This window comes from Calonectris borealis, chromosome 6 (genome assembly GCF_964195595.1).
Source record: "Calonectris borealis chromosome 6, bCalBor7.hap1.2, whole genome shotgun sequence".
Lineage (NCBI taxonomy): Eukaryota > Metazoa > Chordata > Aves > Procellariiformes > Procellariidae > Calonectris > Calonectris borealis.
Window position 1 is genome coordinate 34977564 of NC_134317.1, and position 24806 is coordinate 35002369.

The 24806-nt window shown below is 41.6% G+C and overlaps 1 protein-coding gene across 1 annotated transcript in view; it reads left to right on the forward strand.

Annotated features, from left to right (window-relative positions):
• The first annotated feature begins 11910 nt into the window (after positions 1-11910).
• Positions 11911-24806, forward strand: part of STAT4 (signal transducer and activator of transcription 4) — a 42865-nt gene continuing 29969 nt past the window's right edge. The window contains exons 1-3 of the mRNA XM_075153640.1: positions 11911-11984; positions 14454-14582; positions 16123-16267. Coding sequence (XP_075009741.1) covers positions 14455-14582; positions 16123-16267 — 273 coding nt within the window. The 5' untranslated portion in view covers positions 11911-11984; position 14454. The remainder of the gene's footprint in view (positions 11985-14453; positions 14583-16122; positions 16268-24806) is intronic.

Sequence of the window (24806 nt, forward strand, 5' to 3'; positions counted from 1 at the left end):
CAGAGAGGCAGCTGAGCAACGTGACTACTGCTTCGAATGCTGATCATTACTCTGCTGTCACCTTTTATTCCGCCTTCTACATTTCTAGTGCTCATTCAACTGCACATCCATTTACCTTTAAATAATAAGCACTTTGGGCGAGAGATGCATACAACGTTTAGCAAAATTGAGTCAGGGCCTCTAAGCAACATCACTAACCACACAATCAGAATGGTAACAGTCCTAAGCCTGGCTATAGACTGGATGGGAAGGAATGATTGCAAGAGGGAATTTTCATTGTAAAAAAGCTCATTACAGATTAATCTGATACTTCTATTTTGCATAAATGATGCACAACCTCACCACTCTGAAGCATCTGTGTGGTCATCATCATGCTTTTTTTCCTCCAGGTCAAACAAGCATACTATTAGAGATTAAGATATAAACACTAAAAAAGAAGGAACAAAAAAGGAACCATAATTAGAAAAATCTCTTTGAAGACAATACCAAAAGAGTAAAGCAGATACTAGAACAAATGAAACATTTTATTACAGTGAAGAAATGCTTACTGCTGTGATCTGGCAGATACCGTGACATACACAAATCTGAACGTTGATGGAAGACCAAATGGGCTTCTACAATTTGAATCTGAACTTTGCTCCTGGACTGCTTGAAGTGCCTTTTCCAACCAGCACTCTCTTTAGCCTATTTTCCGTATTCAGAAAGAATATTTACAACTCATGGAAGAAAATACTGATCTCACGTTTTAATGGGTAACAGCTCCTCGGATAGTCTGAATCTTAGTGTGAGACATGACTTGCTTTCCAATATACTGGAATTAAACACACCTCATAACACCCGTTACTTTGGCTTAGTTTCAAGAGGTTCTCCACGTCCCACCCAGCTGGCAGACTATGAAGCCAAGGCAATGTTTAGGCCAGTAAAGGTAGCTATGGGAGCAAGATCTGGTTTGGAAACAAGCTATATTAAGCGGGTCCAGAGGAAGGCCACAAAGATGATCAGGGGGCTGGAGCATCTCCCCTATGAGGACAAGCTGAGAGAGTTGGGGTTGTTCAGCCCAGAGAAGAGAAGGCTCCGGGAAGACCTTATAGCAGCCTGCCAGTACTTAAAGGGGCCTACAGTAAAGATGGGGAGGGACTCTTTATCAGGGAGTGTAGTGATAGGATGAGGGGTAACGGTTTTAAACTGAAAGAAGGTAGATTTAGATTAGATATTAGGAAGAAATTCTTTACTGTGAGGGTGGTGAGACACTGCAACATGTTGCCCAGAGAAGTTGTGGATGTCCCCGCCCTGGAAGTGTTCAAGGCCAGGCTGGATGAGGCTTTGAGCAACCTGATCTAGTGGAAGGTATCCCTGCCCATGGCAGAGAGGTTGGAACTAGATTATGATCTTTAAGATCCCTTCCAACCCAAACCATTCTATGATTCTATATCCTACCAGTGTTATCTTTCTGTAACATGAGGTAGAGCCTAATTTTATGTACTGTCTTTCTCAACAGGATCTTTCTGAATAGCAACACAGTCCTTTTACTCTTAATTTTGGTAATTTCATCAGGATATCTCTTTATACCCTTCTTCTTTCTAATTACTTGCTACCTAGCACAACATTAGCTTTTGGTAAAGAAAGTCTTTATCTTGGTGAACTCAGACAATATAACCGCATTGCTTGAAAACAAATGCATTCATGCAACTCAAATGTGGCCGCCTCTGAGTCACCACACAACTCCCACATCAGCACACAACCTCCTGTCATTCGAGAACCTCATTAAACCTATCAACACTTATATCTCTTCAGTGATGAAACAGGAAAAGTTTCGAGACACCGGTAGGCTTTGCTGTCCCCTAGCTATAATCTGCTGAATTTGGGAATTCCCTTTATAGTTGTTTTTCCTCTTAGTACTAATGGACATGGCACAAAGACCATAGATTCCTGCATTTATTCAGAATTAGGATCCTCTGTTTGAGAAAAAAAAATGCAGTTCACAAAGCAATGTAAAGATACTTGTTCTCAGCAGAACTGCGAAACAATAAAACTTCAAATAAGCAAAAAAAGACTGATTTTTTTCAAAAAACCCACTTTAATTACTGTGTGGTTTGCTCAGTTTTCTTTTGAAGATGCCTAACATATGGTATGATTTACACAACACTGCTAGTAAGCTTAAGACAGAAGATTCAAATCTAGCTGTAGAAGTATGCAAAATTTAACACAACGCATCGAGATCGTTCTTCTTATCAGCTGAGTATGGCCATTTAAGTTTGCATATATAGCTAATTCCTATTGCTAAATATTCTTTTAATACTAAGAAATGTATTTTTATATTTTCATATGTACGACTTGTAGTCGTAGCTGATGACATAGGAGCCGCCACGGGGCAGAGATGACTTGCTTCCTCAGACAGGGCAGTCCTCTCCTTCCAGATGTTCACTTACACTCCTGGCTCCAACAATCTCCAGAAAAAAAAGAAGTTGTATGCAAGGGAATGGCACTTTACAGGATGTAGTCTTCAAACTGTACAGCATACAGACTCCGGCTGTACCTCCCTCCCTCAAGTGTCTGTACAGATCCCTTCTGAGGTGTCCCCGGGGCTCGGCCCCCCACGGCTGTGCCAGTCATCAAGCCATCGCACAGCCGCCTCTCCCAGCACAGAGAAGCATGACAAGCAGGTTGGGCAAAACCCCTCAGCTGTCCGTTTTCTTTCTAGGGCTTCAAGGAAAGAAGTTACAAACCGGGCCATATACTACAAAATACTACAACCTTCAATAATATCACACCTTTTGGCATCACTCAGTGCCCTGCACCTCCCAGTGCTGTGGCCGCTCTGTCTGTTCAAATACAGCGTTATGTTATTTCCTCCCCAGTAAAAGCACTTATGGCTTGTGAAACAAAGTTAAAAAAAAATACCACAAGAGATATTAGCATCAGTTTAACCGAGAACCTCTTGTTCAGTTCTCAGGAGTTCAGAGAACTCAGCGGTTTCTTTTTTGACAAAAGATAATGTTAGTGGTGTAGGTTATCTGCACCGCTGCAGCTATTGGAGCAGCACTTCTCGGCCTCTGGGTCACAAGTAGGTCATAAACCTTGCAGCAGTTTGCAAAGCAACTATACACAAAATAAGATTTTTTTGAAAGATATGCGTACGTTCCTAGGTATGGAAAGAACTAAACAAAATCAGCACTGGAAAAATTATAATAATTCAAAAGCTTTGCCTCATTTTTTTGATTGCAAATGATAACTGCTGTGGCAGCATTCCTCAATGCATTTGTGATTCATTTTTTCCCCCAAGGAAGTTAGGCAACTCTCATATTTTTTCCAATACATTTAGGAGGCCATATGAATAAAAAAAACTTGAAAAATACTGCTCTAGATGGCCTCACCATCGGGGTTCCCTGTCTGAAAATCTAAGAGTCACAGATTCTCATCAGGCTGGGGATCCTGAACTAGAGGAAAGAAGAGGAAAATTGAGATCACAGATTTCCACTCATGTTTTAGGATCAATGATACAAACCATACAAAGAGGAACTCTTTATTCTGTTTTCAAAGTACTGAGAAATACGTATCATTAAATATTAGAAATGATAAATGTGTCAAAGAACATCAGAAAAAAAAGTGATTTATGGCTTGTATTTTAAAAGAGTACCTTCATAGTACCTACGATTTTCATATTTTGGCAACATTTACATTACTAGACAGCTAGGACAGAAGAGAAAAAGGCCTTGTTTAATTCCTGTTAACCAGTGTGAGTCTAACACAAGACTGCTTGCTGGGATGCTCCCCCAGCGCACAAAGGCCTGACAAGGACAGATGCAGAAATACCCAAGTAGTTCTTTACCGCAACTCGTCCACCCAACTTGGCCACATGCACAGAACAGCAACAACGCAGCAGTTTGTTGTCTAACACAAGGCAGCATATCAAAGAAAACCTTAGCCTCATTTTTAATTGAAGACAAGATCCTAAATACACTTAAAATGAAATCTGGGTGGCAGTTAGGAGCCGAGCTGAGGAACACAATCCTCAGAATTGCTGCCCAGTCTTTCACACACCTAGAATTTGTGGGTGTCTGAGTGATGCCATTGCAGTTGTACTGCCCATACCCAGGTTTGTTCAACAGTTTGCTGCCCACTTCAGCCCTAACTCAGTTCTGGTTCAGGAATCTCCAATTTGGCAAGAGCCTCAGCATGCCCTAACCCAGAGCACAAGCTCAAACAACACACGACACGCGCCAGTCTCAGGGAGGAATTCCTGCTGCAAACATCACCCTCCCCTTCAAATCCATGCACTGTTTTGCAAACAAATCAGTAAGTCAGTATTTCAAGCATTCACCAGGACTCAAAGACCGGCAATTTCCTTACCCAGACGTACTCTCTCTTTTCCTCTCCCAGCAGATTCCTGCAATCCTGAAACTGCAGGCTGCTTCAGAATATTACAGAGGGAGGATGAGGAGTACTTTCTCCCAAAGCCAAAGCTGTGCTACTTCATCCAGACCAGGAATGAAGGCATCATTATGCCCAACCACAAAGGCCCTCAGCTCTTACTGGGAAGAAGGCTGGGCTTTGATTCCCGCTGCATGTATGCCAGACATATAACTTCTTCATATGAAGGGCAAAGTCCCTGGACTCTGATGCTGGACTGCCTGAATGACCAGGCTACAGTGAATCAGCAAGCTCTCTCCCGGAATCTCAAATCTGTTTCTCCAGAAGAAATAGGAGAACACCCATTCCCACCCTACAGGAGCCTCATGACTGGAGCAGCTTTGGGGACAGTGCAAGGTGTGAGCTCGAGCTTGTGAAGCTGACAAAAGAATTGAGCTTTGGTTTTACCTATGTCCTTTTGTGGCCACAAGCTGCTTTCTTCCCTACTGGCCTTTCACCTTATGTTAGCCAGCTCTAGAAATTACCTTTTTCTCCTTGTGAAGACAAGAGAACACCACGAGTTTTGTTCACACCATTAGAACAACTTCCAATGCTAAATTTTCACATACAGTTTTAGTTCTTCATGTCATCCTACACCCGCAGGCACTCCAATTGTCTCCCAGTGAAAACAAGCTCGTTTTCCTTTCTGGTATGAACTGATCATACTAAAAATTGATTCACACAGAAAACTTTGAAACATACTATAAAAAGCCACTTGGAAAATTCAGAAACAGTAACAATTTTAAAAATAAATACAGGATCATTATACTCATCCATACTGCCCCTCCTTCCCTGCTGCCATGGGAATTGCACTGAGTGAGGGACATGCCAGTTTGCAGCTAACCTTCCCATCACAAGGCCCCTTACCTACAGCATGCTGAGGGGCTGAGATCCAGGAAAAAGCAGGTTTACAGAGGAAAAATAAAACCCCATCTGACTGAGATTTGTTATAGGAGGCTGGAGAGGAATAGAAGGATCCAAGCAAATACTACTTTCATACATCCTAGAAGGAAGACAATGAGTCCGCAACGGGCATGGGATTGCCATCCTCCTTGTGATATCCAACAATACAATTACGGTCAACTGTACAACTGCTTCACATCTGTTGATATCTTATTGCCTAGCCAAGGAAAAAGCTGATATTCTTTCTGAAGATGTGCGCTTTGTTATACAAATAATATAAAAAGATAAGGAGTTTCAGAGAGTAACATAAATCAAGAGGTTCTTTTGGTACCATCAGAGTTAAAACCTGTAACTTTAATATAGAATATTTCAAGTATTATCAAGCAAAGATAATCAGACTTCAGTTTAATTGCTCCCTTTGTGAAAAGACTTTATTAAATTAATTAACCAAGTTATCTCTCAGAGCACGATCCATTACTAATTCTAAAATTATTGATCTTTTCATTTGGAAGTCATTGTTCGGCATCAAACTGGTTTTTGCAATTAGCATATACTAGCAAGCTTAATAGAACTCAAGGACTCCTCTAAGGACCTAAGAGACTGCAAAATAAAAATATTCCTAAGTATGCTCAGAAATTACCATTATGCACAGTCATCTTGATCCAGGCAAGGAAGGCAGTAAGAACTTAAGTAACTATTGACAGCACAAATCCCAAGTGAGCTTACTATGAAAAAATTCTCTTTTCTCTTGTCCAGACGACATTGACCTACATACTAATGAAGTTGCATCACCAAGGGTCTCCATTTTGCCCTCCAAGCTGTACCTCGCAGGAACATATATACAAAACCACAGCATTCCCCAAATCACACTGACTTTATATTGCTTTCTCACACTTTACTTTGGAAACCACTATCACAAAGTCTTCAGCTTCTGTGCAAACAAAAAGCGATCACTACCAATTGAGAGGGATGCTGTTGTATAAAATAAGAAAAAACCTTCCCGAGCACCCACAGACTACACTGAGTGGAAAAGCCTATTAAAATAGCACTACCAGCATTCTTAACAATCTACATAACTACAAACAAAAAAGGAAACCTGACCTAAAGTAATGCAGGAAAAGTAAAACTTTGCACAGTATCATTTAGGAAGTGGAAGGGTTAAAGCAATCATATATATCAAGTGATGAAAATTGCTGAAAAAATAGTTATCAGAGGAGGGATACAAGGCAAAGCAGATTTACGACGATATCCCACATATGCAATTTTTCATTATCAAAAGGAAGTATCATTTGCACTACAAGGTAATTAATACAAGCCCCCCAGAGCTCCTCTCCTTCTCCTCGCTCTTCTAAACTACTTTCTTTTCCCTCACTTCTTTCCATGCTTCCTCCATTTCTCCACACGTGCCCTTTCCATAAACAATGACAGATTGACATTCAGGTGGAATTGAGGCTTTTCAGATAATTTCTTCCTACCTTAATTTTGCCAGCATATAAGTTTTCATGGTGACTATAGGACCCCAAGTGGCATTGGCCTTAACTTCTACAAGAGAGATGCACAGGCTTCTCCTTAGACGAGTACCTCCTTTGCAGAAAAAACTCACCAGAATATCCAAATCTTTCCTCTTGAGAGCCAATACTTCCGAGTCTTCCCAGGATACACATTAAACCACTCAGTGCAAAATTGCAAATACGACATCAAGAGGTAAAACCATAAATAAGGCATGCATCAATGCAACATACCTGTTGTTCAAAGATAATAATAAGAGAACTCCTGATGTCCCAGCTTGACAGAAGAACTTCTCAGTTTGATCTTGCTATGAAGAAGATCCTCTCCCCAGCAGTAGGGATGGGCATGGACCCTCCATTAGGGCCAAAGAGGTATGGGCACAGGCACGAGCTGCAGAAAAAAGCCTCAAGAGGGAAGTCCTCTACCTACAAGGCACTCATTCTGACCTGATCCTGCATTGCTGAGTGGTTGCTCTACCTGCACCTGCCAAAAAAGCAAACTGCAGTATCGAAAGGCCATACTGCCATGAAAGCAGAGACTTGAGTCCAACTCAGTGGGAGAAAACTTCATTTTCTGTAATTCCTGATTTCTCATTATTCTCTACATGGTAAGTTAACTACTTTTTTCTAGCCAATATAATCTTGAATTTGGGTGAGATATGTATCTTTACTTCATATGGATTTATACATCTGCACATATGGTTCATTCATTACTGGAAGGGGGAAAACAGTAAGTTTTTCAGCAATTGAGAACAACCAAACAGCCAACCCCCCCATCTTTTCTAAGCATAACAATCATTCTTTTAGCTACACACAAACACTGAGCTAAGAGTTCTTTCCAGTATTCATAAACAGCTTGTTACAACATGTACCTTCAGGACAACATTGCTGTTCCTGTCTTTTTCTCCAAATAAAGGACAGTAAGGGATGCAACCTGCACGCACAACTGCTGATTTGTGCTGTGCTGACTAGGAGGAACTACACCGTCAGCAAGACAGTTTCTCATGATTACAGTGTTTACTAGTCTCACTGAGACCAGAAGTCCACGTTCTGAATGTAAGAAGAAAAGCTATGAACAGTTCAGGTACAAGACATAATGCATGTATAGCATGTGCAAGCTAAATGTCTCCTTTATGTAAAAGATAGATGACACATACTCTAATTAAAGGTTAGTCAAGGAGTATAATGACTAGAGGCTAAAGATAAGAGATGATAATCTTGATTACAGGTTGGTCAGACAGATCAAAGTAATAAATTGGCTCAGTGTTCCTAGAAACAACTTTGTGAACTTTTGATGAGAAGATTACCATGTCCTGAATTCCTTCTCCATTACTTGAGACTATTTCTTCCCTTTAAATAGCTCACACAATTTAGACACTTGCTTCTTATTCTCCTGCTTTGACCAGTGCTGAAACACTGGTGAAGAGGAATGAAATGTTACACAGTGAAGATTAACCTTGACCAGCCACTCAACAGTGGCTTGAACCTTTCCTGGCCTGTGCCTATCCGTACTCTCCAGGGCTGCAGCCTGCACCCTCACCGTACTCCTGTGACTCAGTGCAGCTGAAGAAACTCCTTCCCCTCCATGGGGTGCCCTAGAGTCTTTACTTCCTTGCCCCACACTTTGCAAGCATCATTTCAGCCTGTCCTGCCTTGCCGGTGTGCCTCGCTGAACTCCTCCACTGAGTGTGAGCCACAACTCCTTGCCCCTTAGCTTCTCCTTTCAGCCCACGCAGCTGCCTCCTTCACACCCTCCTCATGTGTTAGCTCAACAGTAATCACTGCATGCCTCGAGCCACCTCCTTCAGGGTCCTATCCACGTAGCTCTCCTCCAGAGCTTCCTTGAATTGACCTAGACCACCTCTTTCTTCTCATCTCAGTCCTGCTCCACAGCAGTTTCCCTCACATCTCCAAGCATCATCACATCCTTCATAATGTGCTAACACACCCCACTGACCCTTCTTCCAAGAGCACAGAGCTGAGCCATCCCTCGGCTTCAGAAGGGAACCTCTTAGCCCTCACCACCCTGACAGCATGTTCTGCTGCTCCGCAGCCTCCTCTCTCCCACCTGTGCTGCTCAAACAGCCCCCCCCACTCAGGCTGCCTTACCTTCCCATGCACACCTCAGGCCTTTTCACGCTCAACCTCAATCCCTTTGACCATCCAACTCTAATGCCGTAGGACCACAAGCCTCTTTATTCCCCGCCTCCAAATAAAGTGCACTTCCCTCCCACAGTCTCCAGCGAGCTTCTGTAAAGCCCCAGGGTTCCCCCTGACTCACTGTAAATGTCACAAGCGACTCCACTCATTTTCCTGCACCCCTTGCTGTGAGGATCACACCCCTGTTCTCCTGCCTCCACAGCCATGGCTCATACCCAGCATCCTGCACCCCCCGACAGCTGGTTCCACAGCTGCTCTCCATCCCAGCAATTGACCTGCCTTCACTGCCGTACCTGCCAGAAACTGATCTCTGAACCTCAGATGAAGAATGACCTCTGATTACCCTAGGTTTTGGGAATGACCCCTAACTGTACTTTTTTCTCATGGCCACTTGAAGCAAGCTTGAATAGATATTAGCATCAGATAATAGGAAGCATAGTATCGTCTTAATAGCCACCACTCCACCATATAGCTTCTTTTCTTGGTTAAGTGGAGAAACAGCAAGCAAAAAGGGGATTGGAAACCTGTTACTGTCTTATTTTATTGGGATGGTATGAACTACCTGTCTTCTTATCATTATGGACAGCAGTTAGGTAAGGATGCTCAGAGAATCCGTACTTAATCTAAAAAGAAAAATAAATAGTTACCAATATTTATTTAAAGGCTAAAGAAAAAAACTACAGTGCAATAGTTCCCCCTACTGACAGCATGAAATCAAATTACTAATCAATGTTATTTCCTGGGTGGTCCTCAAATTACTAATTCAGTGTCCCAATGTGGCACCTGCACAATCTTACCATACACAGTAAACCATGTGAAAACCAGCTACCTTAGAAAACAATGAAGATTCACCAAATGGTAGAGAACAAAATTTGACAAAACTCCGGTTGATCCCTAAGATTATTTATCACGTATACAAAGTGATAGTATGCAGTCCTATGGAAAGATTATAAAATGTGTGTGAGCGTATGTATTCTGAATGAAATGCCAGGATACCCATCAGCAGAAAAAGAAACCTAAGTAAAGTACAGCTGTATAGCTTCCTATGCTTGCTGAAATCTAAAGGACAGATGGCAGGTCTGAGCAGAGACTTGCCAAACTCTGGCTGTATTTGGGGACTGACCTCTTTGGACAAAGAGCAAGTCTGACATTAAATCTGGTCCCCAGTTCCCAACAAAAGGCAGGGAAAATATTGCCATTCTGCTCTAGTGTCAGCTCTTTTGAGCCAGTGGCAGCTGAGTTAAATCAGAACCAAGAACAGAAGTCAAAATGCAATTTGGGACTAGATGTGCATCTGGTCATGAACAGCAACAGAAGCATTCCTCTGGCCTTATATGCCTAGCTTTCATTTCTGGGTTGTAAAGCTAACATGATTTTGCACTCCGGTCATTTAGCAAAAAAATAAGAGGCTGAAGAAAATCCTCTAGTATATTATATCCTCATCTCACTTGAAAAAGGTAATGAATAAATATGCAATGGTACAACATAAAAGCATAACAGAAATAAATAGAGAGTCTACTGAAATATGCACTGGACTACACAATTCTATAAATCAGGATTTTGCAGACTTCTCTTATGATCCTGGCTCTCTGTATACAAATGCAGCTTAAAAATTGCTAAATGCTGTTAAAGATAACGCCAAATCTCATTTCAAGCACATATACAGTGAATACAATGTCTACCCAGCTGATATTCAGACATGGGTCAGCTGCTGACACCTGTATACGATCTTCTAGAAGCTGCCTGTGTATCAAAGCTTCTCACCTCGCTTTCAATTCTCCCCCTGCTCTATCTGGAAAATATAATTACACATCAATAGGGACACGCACCTTCCTCTTAACTGCACCTCCAGCACCTGGCTTTTTCACTTGAACGAGGTTTCATGTTCCTCCCAGCGCACAGAGTGTAATACCACTCGGTTAGCTCCTGGGCAGGTTCTGTGAGCACGCCTCTTACTCCAGGTTTGCACAGCCTGGTGCAGAAAAGCCTTGCTCATGACTGGCATTTCTGCTAAGAGAAAATATGACAAATAAAACCATAGTCGCTTGAAAGGATCCTCTTTAGGGCAGACTGCAGCTGCTCTGTGTCACACCAGAGCCACGATCCTACCACTCAAGCTCTGTGCCGAGGTAAGACGGATTTGAAACGGCCATAGTTTAGCATTTTCCACCCACTTTGGTTTTAGCAGCGTTGCACCTGCTATTATAGAAATCCTCTTTCCAATAATATACTTCTTTAGGGAAAAACACTTGGAGAATGTCTCTGTTGCCATAACCCTTGCTGTAAGAATATTATTTACAGATACGACATTGGAGCGTTAACTCCTTAGGACCGGGACCAAATCTTTTATCTCGGAGAGAAGCTCCCGCATCCCAGGTACCACCTGAAATGAGGAATGCTGTAGGAAGCCACAGCACATGTCGTTTCCACGTTCTACCGCCAAACTCCTCGAAGGACTGCCCTTTGCCTTCTAACTGGTGTTCGTTATAGCAGACGTGGGATGGTGAGTACGTGCATGGGGAAGCCGGTGGCTCCGCGCCTCTCAGTGGAGCAGCAGAAGCCGGGCTCCCCAGGGGCGCAACGGCCCCCAGCATGGCGGGCCCCAGCCCTCTGCCCGGGCTCGGGCCCCACAGCGCGAACCGGAAAGGTTGCAATGTTTTTTAAGTCTCCTGAAGACAAATGACCTCCTTCCTCCGCTGAGCTTTTCCTCACGGATAACTGCCGTGGCTTCTGTTCCTCTGACGCCTGCCCCGCACGTTCCCCACCACCCGAAACACAACCCTGCGGGGCACCGCCGGGCCCGCTATTCGCCTGTGGGTTTCCGAGCGCCGGCAGGAGCGCGGGGCAGAGCCCGCCGGCCCGCCTGACGCACAGGAAGGCGCTGCCGGCAGGGCCGGGGGCGGGCGCCGCATAAAGCGCGCGGCGGCGGGCGGGAGAGGGAGGGAGCCGCCGCCGCCTGGGACGCCGCCGGCAGCAGGGCTCGGCCGGGACCCGCGGGCGCAGGCAAGTGGGGCGCCCCGGGGGAAGGGGGGGCCGGGGCGCCGGGCCGTCCCGCGGCTGTCGCGGAGGCCAGGCGCTGGGAAAGGCGAAGCCGTTCTCTGCTGGGAGAAAGTGCCCGTAGCGTCTGGTGCAGGCGGTACCGTTAGGCAGGGGCTCGCAGGCGAAACCCACAGCGCTTAAGCGAGCGCTTGGCCGCGTAAAAAGCGGGACGTGGAGCAGCTGCGCTATCGATATTGCGATGGACCGCATCTTAATACGGGCTGGTCCATGTCACCCCTCTCTGCCAGCTGCCTTCAGGGGCCAGCCAGAACAAACTGCACCTGAGCTTTTCAACTGGTTGTGCGAGTCCTTTTGCGCAAAGGGCAAACGGATGCCAGGACGGATTGTACCGAGCGCATTACAAAAATCCCATTTACAAACCGTACCCATGTGCCTTGCAAGCGTTTATGCATGTGAGCATCCCTGCGTGTTACCTAGAAGGCCTAAGGGGTTGCAACCTGGACAAAATTTTGCCCTTTTTTTTTTTCTTTTTCCTTTAGACAATAATATTAAGTTTTCTTACTAATCTTTTTAGGATATCATAATCATCAGAATTCACCAGAAATTGCAATAAAAAGTCCCACTGAAAGCAAACACACTTTTTTCTGAACATGAGTTATTAACATATCATTATTTGGTTCTGTGTATGTATCTCAAGAAATAAGGACTGTGATTCTTTGTAACTACCAGTATAGGCACAAAGACAGTGAAACGTGCTATACATTACTCCTTCTCAGCAATTTAAAGAAACAAAGTAAATGTTCAGGCAATATTTTTTTCTCTCTGAATGGAAGTAATAAAGAGGAGGGAAATGTCACCGGGCACGTTTCTACTGACGTTATACAGTGTCCTTCATACCACACACAGAATCATCCCATCCAGCCTTTGTTAAGGAGAAACTAAAACCTGTCACTTTTACTTTTGCATGAGTAAGTACTCAGGACTGCATTACACCTTGAGATACTTCATCATCTCTTTTTTTTTTTTTTTTTTTCCCCTCTGACTTAAGAAAACGCAAAATGAAAGACCACAGCATTAAAAATATGATGTATTCTCTACTTCAAACTGTTGAGATTCTGAAACTATGATTCAGAGTTGGAAATAGAAAAGCTGTTTATAAAAAGGTCAACTTTCTATAAAAATGTCCATTTTGATGAAATCTCATCTTTTTTTCAAGAAAAATTTCTGTCAGGTGTAATATGTTGACCTACGGCAATCTTTAGTCCATGACTGGATTTTGTGTAGTTCGTTAACACAAACAAACATCCTAAAGAAGGGGAAGACGACCGCTAGTATAGGATCAGGGTGTGGGCAGAGCCCACTCGAGGACCCAGGGCACAGGCCCTAGGGCATCCCTCTTCTCTGCTCATCCACTGGCCTGTTCTCAACCCTACCGCTGACTTTTTATCCACATGCCGCTTCTAGAATTACAGCCTGGCGTAGCCTGCCCTGAGGCAATGTTGTATCTTTAGTCTTTCCTGCACTGAAAAAATCACAATGAAAATGGTGTTTTTCACCAGCGGGATTAATGATGATGTGGTGCAGGTATCAGAAAGAAAATGTTCTCCGAAGTGGAGAGAGAGTCACTGAGGCTGAGGTGTCTACGTGGAGAGCCTGCTCACTCAAAACAATCTCTGTAGTCCATAGAGAGGAGCAGGTATTCAGAGATAATTCAGTCCACCTAAAACCTGGAACAACCAAGCTTCCAACCCCAGTATCTCAGTAAACAGCCAAAACTTAATTGGGAAAGTAATTTCAGTAAGAATTTCAGAGCTTGTCGTTGGGTGTTCCTACTCTTGCTTGTCTCTTAGCTTTCACGTGACTTTATGCTTCCCAAGTTTTATCTTTTTATAATGTCAAATCTCAGAATTCTATGGCAATTAAAAATGGAAAGGATGTACTAGATAAATAATATAGGTTGTAAAACAAGCAGTACTCTTCAAACAGAAGATGTGAGGCTTTAGGAATAGCACAATAACATACAACCATCGGTGGCTTTACGTGAAAATGGAGTGGTATGAATTCACCAAGAGCAGTAAATGCATTGCTTTCTACTACTTTTTCATAAGAATAGTTTTACCTGGATTTGAAGAGTACAATCCTAAGGTATTTCTCTTGAAAGAGAGGCTGTGTAAATCTCCCTGCTTTATAAGCATTATATAGTACCCCAAAACATTTGCATTACGGAAGGAAAGTGGCAGAAGTGCCCATTCAAGTGTAAGAGCTAGGACTTCTCTTAATGGTCTTGCTCACTTTTCTCCCTCTTCCCTTTAATAGCCAAGTACCATCTGTTTTGAAAGACAGAGAATAAACAGGAATATTGAAGTATATAATAAGAAAGAACTACAATGAAATTAAGTGGTTTATGCGCTCTGGATTATTAATTCATATCCACCTTTCAATAGCAAACATGTTTAATCTTTTCTTTTGCAGTATGTCCCAATGGAGTCAAGTTCAACAACTGGAAATAAAGTTTTTGGAGCAGGTAGACCAGTTCTATGATGATAACTTCCCCATGGAAATCCGCCATCTACTAGCACAATGGATAGAAAGCCAAGATTGGTAGGATTAAATTTATTCCCTCTTACATGATTTTCAGTCATGAACAATTCTTTTGTTATCTGGCAGATTTTAAGGTGCTCATTTGTGAACTCTGCAGGCACCTGCACTCCAAGAATAGTATTCCACTAGTTATGGATTTAGCCCATTGAACTATCAAAGTTTAAATTTAAGGAATGCCTGGAGGTGAGGCTTCATTTGAGCTTATTCCTGAACAAAATCCAATAAAAATGGTCTAGCAAACTAATGGTATTACAGGTTTTTCATAGAAAAAAGTAATGCAAGCTAGTTTTCAATGGAAATGTTATATATTTACCTCTTGCAGCATAAAATTATTCACTTGTCCAAACCTGCACTTAAAGCTGGATATATAACTTTAGGGAACAAGCCAGCTATTGCAGGAACTGTTCTCTACAAGGTGAATTTATGCACAATTTTGGATCAAATTCACTGGATAGCTTTCTTAAGAAAATTCAGAACTAAATGCCAAAAAAAAGTTTGTATTAGTCATACCAGGAAAAGACATCTCAATTTTTGAAGCTAAATCCACAAGACTATTGGAGGACTATTGCAAAAAGAAAAATCTGCTAAGGAATGGAATCTTTCCTTAAAGTTTATAGCTCAGTGTTTATGGGGCTGTAGGAACATGGGAAACATTAAAATCTCCTTTTCACCGGATTTAGCAGGTATATCTCAAACAGGCATCTGCCATTTAGAGGGCAAAGAGAGAGAATATCCCAAGGACAAGGATGCCATGCCGTCCAAAGTCTATCTTCCTCTATTTTGCTCGCTAATGTTATTGCCCTTCATGTACCAAGCTGTTCCATAAAGAGCAGAACCAGTAAAGCCTGTTTTTGCATGTGTTTGTGTCTTCCGTCCCCTACATACCCTTCACCAGTAGCTTCAGAGTCTTCCTGTATCCCCAAATAGTTTGGCTGGGTGAAGGCTCATCTGGTGCCTGGTGTGAAGATGTGTATCTGCTGACTGGCCATCTGGCTGTTGCCTCCTGGAGCAAGTTAGTACTGCCGTTTTCCTCAGTGGAGGCACTAATTTGGATTCCTCCCCTCTACCAACCTGCCAGTTTTTGTGAAATTTGTAAGAACATACTATCTTTTGGACTTCAAGCCCAGTGTCAACTTTATCTGAAACTGGGCAGCAAATTCAGAAATTGTATCTGTGTGACTGACAGAGTGAGAGGGACAGTATGCATAAGCCCCATTTCTTCTGAGAAGTGGGCTAAAAATATTTAAATGTTCACTAGACCAGAGGCTAGAAAACCCTGGTTGTCTCCCCTCTGGCTGACTCCATAGCCTGTGCTAAAAACATCCTCACCTTGTCTTTATAGCTGCGTATCTACGTGAATATAAATAAAAGGATTATAAAATCAATTATTCACAAACCTCTAACTATATGTAAGTCATGATATATTTAAAGCCTTTTTTGCTGCCTAGATTTCTGAATGGATTATAATTTTCTGTACAGATAGATTGTCACTTCTTAAGACATTTTAAACATGCGTGGTTCTCATTCATTGATTCTTTAGGGAGGCTGCATCCAACAACGAAGCAATGGCAACGATCCTTTTACAGAATTTGCTCATACAAGTGGATGAACAGCTGGACCGGGTTTCACAGGAGAAGAATCTTCTCTTGATACACAACCTGAAAAGAATCAGGAAGCTGCTGCAGGTGGGTTGTTACTTTAGATGACAAATTGCATACTCTTACGGTTTCTAAAGGTAGTGCCCAACCTCTGTTGAACGCAGTTTGTTCCTGGGCGCAGCTCAGAGCTGTCCTGATTGCTATAGACTCCAAGCAGCTGTGGGAAGACCAAGCTTTCAGCAAGATAATTCAAAATAGTAATTCCACTATCTGTTACTTTGTGGAACAATAATTCACATTTTAATGCACGCTGCTCAGATACAAGTGCTGTGACTTCTCATCTCTGTGTATATCTGTGTTCCACTGAGCTCTTAAAAATAAAACTGTATAGTCCTTATGGATGTTCATGTTTATTACAAGTGTAATTACCACCTTTCAGACTCATACAGATGCTTAACTATGGAATAAAAATGCATATTTGGGGCTTAAAGCAGCACCCCGAAAAAGGAACCCCTGTAAATCATTAGCATGTTTGCTTTTTTAAGCTCAGCTAGGATTATTTGTTATGAATGGCTTAAAGGATTTTCCGTTAGGCTTCTGCAAAATGATATTTAATTTGATTGGCTGAATGTTTCTCTAATAATTGTTTATCTAAGGCAAGGATTCTCAGAGTTCCACTTCATTAGTCACCTACTTCCTGACATCTATCTGTCTTCTGCATAAAGCAGATATGCATCTGAGTTTATGAAAGTTTGGGGTTTTTTCTCTTCTTTGATGGTGTTTTCCATAAGTACTTAAATGACAATTATATTGCTTGCAAAACATTTTCTTTATTTTTTATATATATATATATATATATATATATATATATATATATATATATACATACTGGTCTGGAAAATCTTAGCATGACCTTGCCAATTATTTTGTTCTCTTTATGGCTGTGTGTCGTTCTATTCTTTATCCCTAATGGTGGCCTCTTAAAAATGTGACAATATTTCCATCGCTACCACTTTTTCTTCCGGTGTTGTGCAAGCAGTCTCATGTAACTCAAAACTGAAGTTGCTTTTTGCTTCTTTTCTGGCCTGTGTAGAGGCACTATCCATAATTTCAGTACTGCTCAAACACCAAATTTACTTAACTGCTTTTGGTGTTAACTGCGGAAAGGTTAATCCTATTATTTCTGTCATGGTCTTGGCACACTTTACCACAGTAGAGCTGAGACAGAGCTGTGTCACCTTAGTAAAGGTGTTCTCCCACAGTAGCATATACGTGGGAAGAGCATTTCAGGGCACTGAAACAAGCAGTTGCATTGGTGTATTCCTGGCTTAAAAGATTGTGCATTTATGATTATACCATTACAGTGTGCATATGCAGAAGGACTGGTATATGTTTACATATAGGCTCTACAAAATTGAAGTCTCTCACTGTTCCTCCTTCTCTTCACACCATTTATTTTATTCTAAAATTTTTACCAAAACTTGAAGTGGCAGCTCTGCACGCTCTGTGAAATTTGGCATAAGGAGACAAGTAATCAGGTCTTGGGCACGCACACACGAGTTTACAAAATAGCCGGTGTGAAAATAGCCAGAATGAAAACCATTTCCTTTAAGTCCTGGCGTGTTTGGAAATGATACTATGATGTGCTTCCTGAAGAGCACAAAGCAAAGGAGGCTTATTCCAGAAAAGCAAGAGAAAGGGAGTTTTAAGTGATTTCTGATTAAGTGGTTTCTCAGGTGGCAAGGATCTGAGTCACGGTTCCAGAACAAGCCAAAACGCTCAGGCGTCCCCATTACAACTGTACAGCTAGGTTACAGTCACCATATACTACTTACAGCAGCAGCAGAGCCAGCACCAGAGCTGGTCTTTTCCTTCTCCAGGCAAAGCAACGCTAAAGGTCCAGGTGGAGTAGCCTAACCCATCATTTCACTTGATTGCTGGCTCTGAAAAGAAATGCCGCACAGGTTGCGACGCGCACCAACTTGTTTTCCCTACCACGCTGTAGCACTGTAAGGCCCCGACTTAGCAAGCTTTCTCAAGCAGCAAGGTCCCTCTGCTCCCTTGGGTTGCAAAGATCTGTAGGTTTGCAGTCTAAAGCGTTATGAACTTCTTGAGAGGACATGTGCGATGCTGGAATTATACAGCTTATTAAAAAGGATCTCAGTCTTAAGCTTTGCAGTAAAATGTTTCCAGTTGAGCAAAAAAATACAACAGCTGTCTCCATCACTAATAATGTTGGCCTTTCTCCATTATATCAAGAGAGCAGATAACCTGTATTTAGATAAAAAGCTACTTGTTCAGTTTCAAAATACACATGTGAACCACCAGATACTGAACGGCACTTTCGCTATTAGACCTTTTCTTGATTTCTTATGATCTTTAGCACTATCACCCGCAGTCTATTCTGGTTTCCAAAATAATTTCTATAGGCTGGAGTAGGACCAGACTCTTGCAATGGGTTGTTGTTGTTATTATTATTATTACTATTTCGGGTAAGGCAAATAACTTAAACTATGTCTTAAGAAATCTGTGACACAGGTATTTTGGATTTTTGCATAAAATATTATGTTATAACTTCTAATTTTTAGAACATAGGTGATAAATGCATTTTCAGCCAAAGTATGGGCTGCATGTTCTATAGAGCTGCACAGGCAGTCTCCTGAGTTTCAGCTGTTAAAATTATTTCTTAATTGGTTAGGTAAATACATCAGGAAAAAAAATGCTATAATAGTTGTAATCAGCTGACATCCTATCCTTGTTATTAACTGTCAAGTATTATTAATGGACTATGAACTGTACATGACACATAGTATGGACAGGATCTGCTGTAATGTCCTTAAATTTGAGTATGCAAATTATGTAATTATGGGTCTAATTTTTCTAATGCATCACTGATTGTATTTTATTGCTGAATATATGAGAAGTTTGGAACTGGGCATTTGGCTCCCCACCCACAGCTGGATGCACTTGCCATTTGAGCGAGTTTGTGACGGTGTCATGAGACAACACCAGAAAAAGGTGACTGATGTACACAGTACAGTGCCGTGGTTCCTTTTGTCCCGACATACCGCCTAGAGAAAGGGAGACTGGAAGGGTACGCTGTAAAACTAGTGAGATTTTTCACCAACTTTGATGGAGAAACGACTGGGTTCCTAAATAGGAGAGGAAGCTGCATCTGTAAACATCTTTTCATTTCTGGTGACTCTGTGAACAGTGTTGGTTTGATTTCCTCTGAAGTTCTGTTACCATGAGCCCACCTTTATCTCTGCTTTGCTCTCTAGCGCAAGCACTTCTTTGAAATTTCACAGTTTGCTCCTCTTCCTTCCCCTCATACCACACACACAGACGTACAGACACACGTACAGCATACACACACACACAAAGCTGTTCAACCTCAATACATGATCTGAGTGCAATGTTTGTTCAGTATTTTGAGTCAAATTGTGTTACAATATTAAGTAATACTTGTCAAACTAGATAATGCTGGAAACGAGCGTTTATCACTAAGTATGCAGAGTAGTATGTCGAGCTATGGTATAGGTTCCTAAATACTATGACAATAGCAATAATAAAATAATTAAAATTAGAGAACACACAAAAGCCATTCAAAAGCAATCTGTAGTTCTTGACAAAAAGCAAAATGAGGGACTAATGTTTAATTAGAAATACAACTAGATAGTTAATGAAGAGCAGCCCTAGAAGAGGAAGCAATGCACGCTTTACAAATGGCTTGTGCAGCTGTTTGCCAGACAGCAAAGGACTCATTAGGATCAAGATTCCTGATGCTATTACTGAATCCAGAGAGAATTATGCCTACGAGTTACCAGCACCACGGCCAAGCACATCCCATCTGAAAGATCTCCCTGGGATTCATTTTTGTTATAAAATGGAGAAAATGTTCTATTCTGAGCTTCACCTGAAACACCTTTACATAAACATCTTAGTTGCTCCATGAAAATAACGATGGAAGTAGTGGAGTAAGTGAGAACTTGCCTGCCTCGTACTTGCAATACAAAGCTTTGGGCAATCTTAGGCATTGTGAAGGGCAAAGAGCAGAAGTCTTAGCAGGAAGATGACTCTGCCTGGCACCCTTGCTTTTAGGCCACAGGGGCCATCCCTATTCTCTCACCATTAGAGAAAATAACCATGGAATGTGGCATTTCTGCTCAGACTGCTGACATTTCCAAAATTATCTTGAGGCAAAAAGAAATATTGACCAGGAAATACACAATTTGACAAAGTTATAAGCACTTGAAAAAGTGCTGAGAAACTTAGTTAAGCAGCTGAGGTTACTGCTAGCTCTCAGTAATTTGTTTCTCTATCAATTTCTTGCTTTCATTGAAACATTGCTTCTTGACATTAATCTGGTGCAAATGCACATATTATATTAAAATCAGGGTCAGCGTTTTAGGTTAAAATCCTTCATATTTACTTCTTACATTATTATTACTTCTCTAGTCAGGAAATTGGATTCATTTTTATAGCAGAGCAGCCTTTTGTTGCTGTGCTCTTTGGTGGAGACAGTACAGCACAGTCACTTGCTAAGGTTAAATTCTCCGACCATCTTCCTACAGAGCTCCTGTTCCTGCCAGCAGCGGTTCTGGAAAGGGATGAGGAGAGAAAATGTTTGGAGACAGTGAAGGAAAGAGGAGGGAAACTATGTCTATGGTTCTTTCTCCTGCTTAAAACCTAGATGGAGGAAAGCAAAGCAGATTAGTCACAAGGAGATGGTTTGTGCTGTTGCCATGACAGCAAAACATAAAGGGCAGATGTTAAGCTCAGAAGAGCTGCCTAGCACTTCTAGGAACCAAACTGCAGATGCAACAGTCCGCATGACCTTAGCCCATGAACAATTACATCTTAGTTTTCAGAAGGAATGTTTCTAAATGAGAGCATACCTGTGCCTGATGTAACCTCCTGTGTAATACCTGAGTAGATTTAGTACACAAAGATGACTGGTGCAATATAGAGACACTCATGTAGGACAGGCGCTCTCCGTGTTCCTGACTCACATGCCAAAATCTTTGGTCAGGGGAGAGCAGCCAGGCTGCAGTGCACCAGGGGAGCCAAGGCAGGGGAGGCTCAGAGTAGCCTGGGAATCGGAGATGGCCACCATACCCCAGTGTCCCACCGCTCCATTTAAGAATGGTACTGGTGGGCGATTGCCTGTGGGTCTCTGAGTAATGCAGTGATGTTCTTCCCCTCCAACTCCAAGCTGGAAATTTGGAGCGCTCGGCAGGTACCTGCTAGACGAGGTGTAGCTCCGTGGGGTGCAGCCTGGCCCGTGCATGGGCTCAGGTGAGCTCCCAGGCACCGAAGAGCTGCTGGCTGTGCTGCGCACTGCGATGGGTGCATGACAACTACATCAGGAAAAAGCAGAAATTCCCAGAAGCATCCTACTCATAATTGAAGCTCTCATTTGTGCTCTAGTCTCAAGATAACTTTTGAAAGCAATCCCTTCTCATTAATGGCAACATGCATCTGTGTCACATCCCTGTTTACGGTATTCAGGGGAAAATCTGATTACATAAATCTTCCTTCATAAAAGTGAAATAACAGATTTCAGGAATAGGAAGAAAGGCTACTCTGCTCATTTACCATTGAAGCCTGAGTTAATGAGTATACTGTGTGCTCTGGGGAACATTTGCTGTAAATGATGTATATTCATGATATTCATTTAATACTCACAGCAGATTCTCAGATATCGGTGAACTTTACCCACTCACCAGCCCCGCGAGAGCCTAAGATGAGGGGAGGGCAGGGAGTGGGGATTCTGCCTGAACAAGCAGGTCTTTGTGCACACCATGAACATCTCGGGGCGTGCTTACAAAGGGAGAGGTCGGGCAGAATCACCAGATTTGCTAATTCACACCAACCAATTATATAAAAAAGAGCTTTTGGAAGCACTATGGTTATACTATGAAGTTGAGAGATAATACTTTAGTTGTATTTCTTCCTCCTACACAGCCCTGCTTTTTTATGGAAACATCTGGAATAGCATCTTAAAATATCTTCTGTCAGCCTATTTGACATATATTAACATTATAGCACTTCGTTCCCTGTAAAATTCATCCTGTTTCTAAGTAGTGCAAATAAATAGCATCTTACTTTACATGATGCTATGTACAACAGTAAGAGGGTAGTGCATTCCTGATTCTGCTTCAGGTTTTTGGTTATACTGCACAGCCTGTTTCCATCTGTAATGAGACCTGAACATCTTTGTGCTTCTCCAGATAGAACTAAAGTGAACTCATAAAAGTTTTTATTTTAGTTCACGTGACTGTTTACGCAAGTCACTGCACCAGAAAGGTACATGCATGAGGGATCCTAAGATTATTTATTCCAGTGCATCAAAGAAAATGGAGAACATAGCATTAGATCTGAAATAAGACATTCCAGTTGGTACTTAACAAATATTTGTAATAAGCACTGTGCTGAGAAACAGTTGCGAAGAATGGAAACATAGCCATTGATGTTTAAGTTGCAGTTTCCTGTTAAAACTTACAACAGGGTGAGAATGGAACAAAATAGAGAAAGTTTCTAATACACCACAGAAGATCCATTTTAAAATTTTATTTACATGTATTTTGCCCTCATGTAACCTGCCAGATCAACAAAGCAACAAAGTATAGTAGGAAATGTGTTTCAAACTAACGTGTCCTGCGGTGTAATACAATTCAGATTGGTCTTTCATACTAGCATCTTGCCCCCAGGGAGTTTTCCAGTTCAACCATTAAAGCTGTTTACAAAAAAATTTGGCTTACAAATGGGGAACCCCGCATAGAAGTCTGTATGCTAAAGCAGCTAGCTGTCTGCTGGTAGTGATCACTGGCTGGTGGCTGCACATCAGCTAATAAAGATTTTTAAAAATGCTTGACACGACTGAAAAAAGGTTACTTATTAGAAGTAAAATATTTTTGAGATCCTAGTTATTATTTGAAGAATGTAACTAACAATTTATAAACATTTCAGTTTTGTTTTCTAGAAGGAATAAAAGAGTTAGCTTACAAAAAGAAGTATAAAAACAAGCAAACAAACGAAACAACTTCTTGTGGTCTTTGCTCATTCTGGATTATTAAGAGCCCAATTGCAGTCAAACATCTGCCTGAGAGATTAGTCAATAATACTCAGGTCTTTGGGTCCAGAAGATGGAGGAAAAAAGAAAAAAAAAAAAAAATCAGTCCTCTCTCTTCTTGGCTGTTTTATCCTTTTTCATAGGGAACACTGTACTTTTATTTATTCTGAAATAAATCTCATTTAAATAAGAAGCATCGCTACATTATTCATCTCCTGTAGAGGCACAGCTCTACTGCCTGATGATGAGATCTACAGCCATATATTTTCTGTAGGTGTCTCACCCTACCTGCTTAGAAATCTGCTGTTTCTATAGACCGTTCCTTGACTACTTTTAGTGTCTATTGGAAGGGACTCAGCAGTGGAATTTAGGGGCAAACTGGGAGATGGAAAAGAAGATCTCTGTCTTTACAGCTTATTTACTGTGCTTTTATAGCTTTGCCTATTGCAATTCGGTTGCACATACCCTAAAAAAATGTGTGATCTTTTGGAAGTTATGCATTATACAATACGAGAAAAGCAGAACTACAAGATTGCAGACTTATGCATTAGGACTTCCCACACATCATAGGAGTTGTCTAAAACAATGAGGTTGCCTTTAAGTTCTCTCATGTATTTTGAGAGGGGGAAGGGGAAATCTAAAAATAAAAGTCTAACAAGAGCAGTCTAAATAGATAGTGTCACAGGTACTTCCTCTTAAAGACCTAGATAAAACAGAGCCATCTGGCTAAGATTTTTTAGTAAGAATACCGCCTGTTTAAATACAGGCTTTCAGAAAACTCCCAAGCACTTTACCTATATCAGGGTACCACAAGGACCGACTCTTTCTTTGTATTCTAGTACTGTCTTCATTAGACTTTCTGTCTGGATGCATAAACAAAGGTAGAAAACAAATCAAGGCAAAATGTTGTTTGTCATATTTGAATGTGAAAACGGGAAATAAGGGTGTATGGTTATGCCTTCCCACCCACACATTTCTTTGAGATACACAACTATACCAAAGTTTTTTTTCTTTCAAAAATAAAATGATAGACAAAAGGTTTTTTCTCCCTATTTTTTAATTACATGAAAGATGAGATATCTGCTTATCTGGAAAGATGCTGAGTGTCTGACTTAGTAAAATAAGCATATCACAAGTGAGCAACAGGGAAGGAAATGTATTTTTGCTTGACTTTGTAATCCTGTTTCCTATCTCTCCGTGTCCCACCTCCCTTCCATCAGCTTCTTTAAATATTCATTCAACTTCAACAAATACATCAACAGTCATACTAGTTAATGGTTCCATGCCTTCAGTAAAGCTCTTACTGTATACAATTAAAAGGCTCAAGCAGGGTTTTTCTAGCACAACCAAGAAAAAATACAGCTGATGTTTTTGATAGTTTAAAAAAAAAAGAGAAAAGCAGGGAAAACAACAACTAAATTCTAAAGCGCTTTTTCAGAATTAGAAAGCACTAAAACCTACTCAAGTCCTCTTTAGGTCACGTTGAAAACCAGGAGATGACCAGGTGAACCCCTGACTGACTTTCTGAAGTTCACACAGCACATCCTTCTA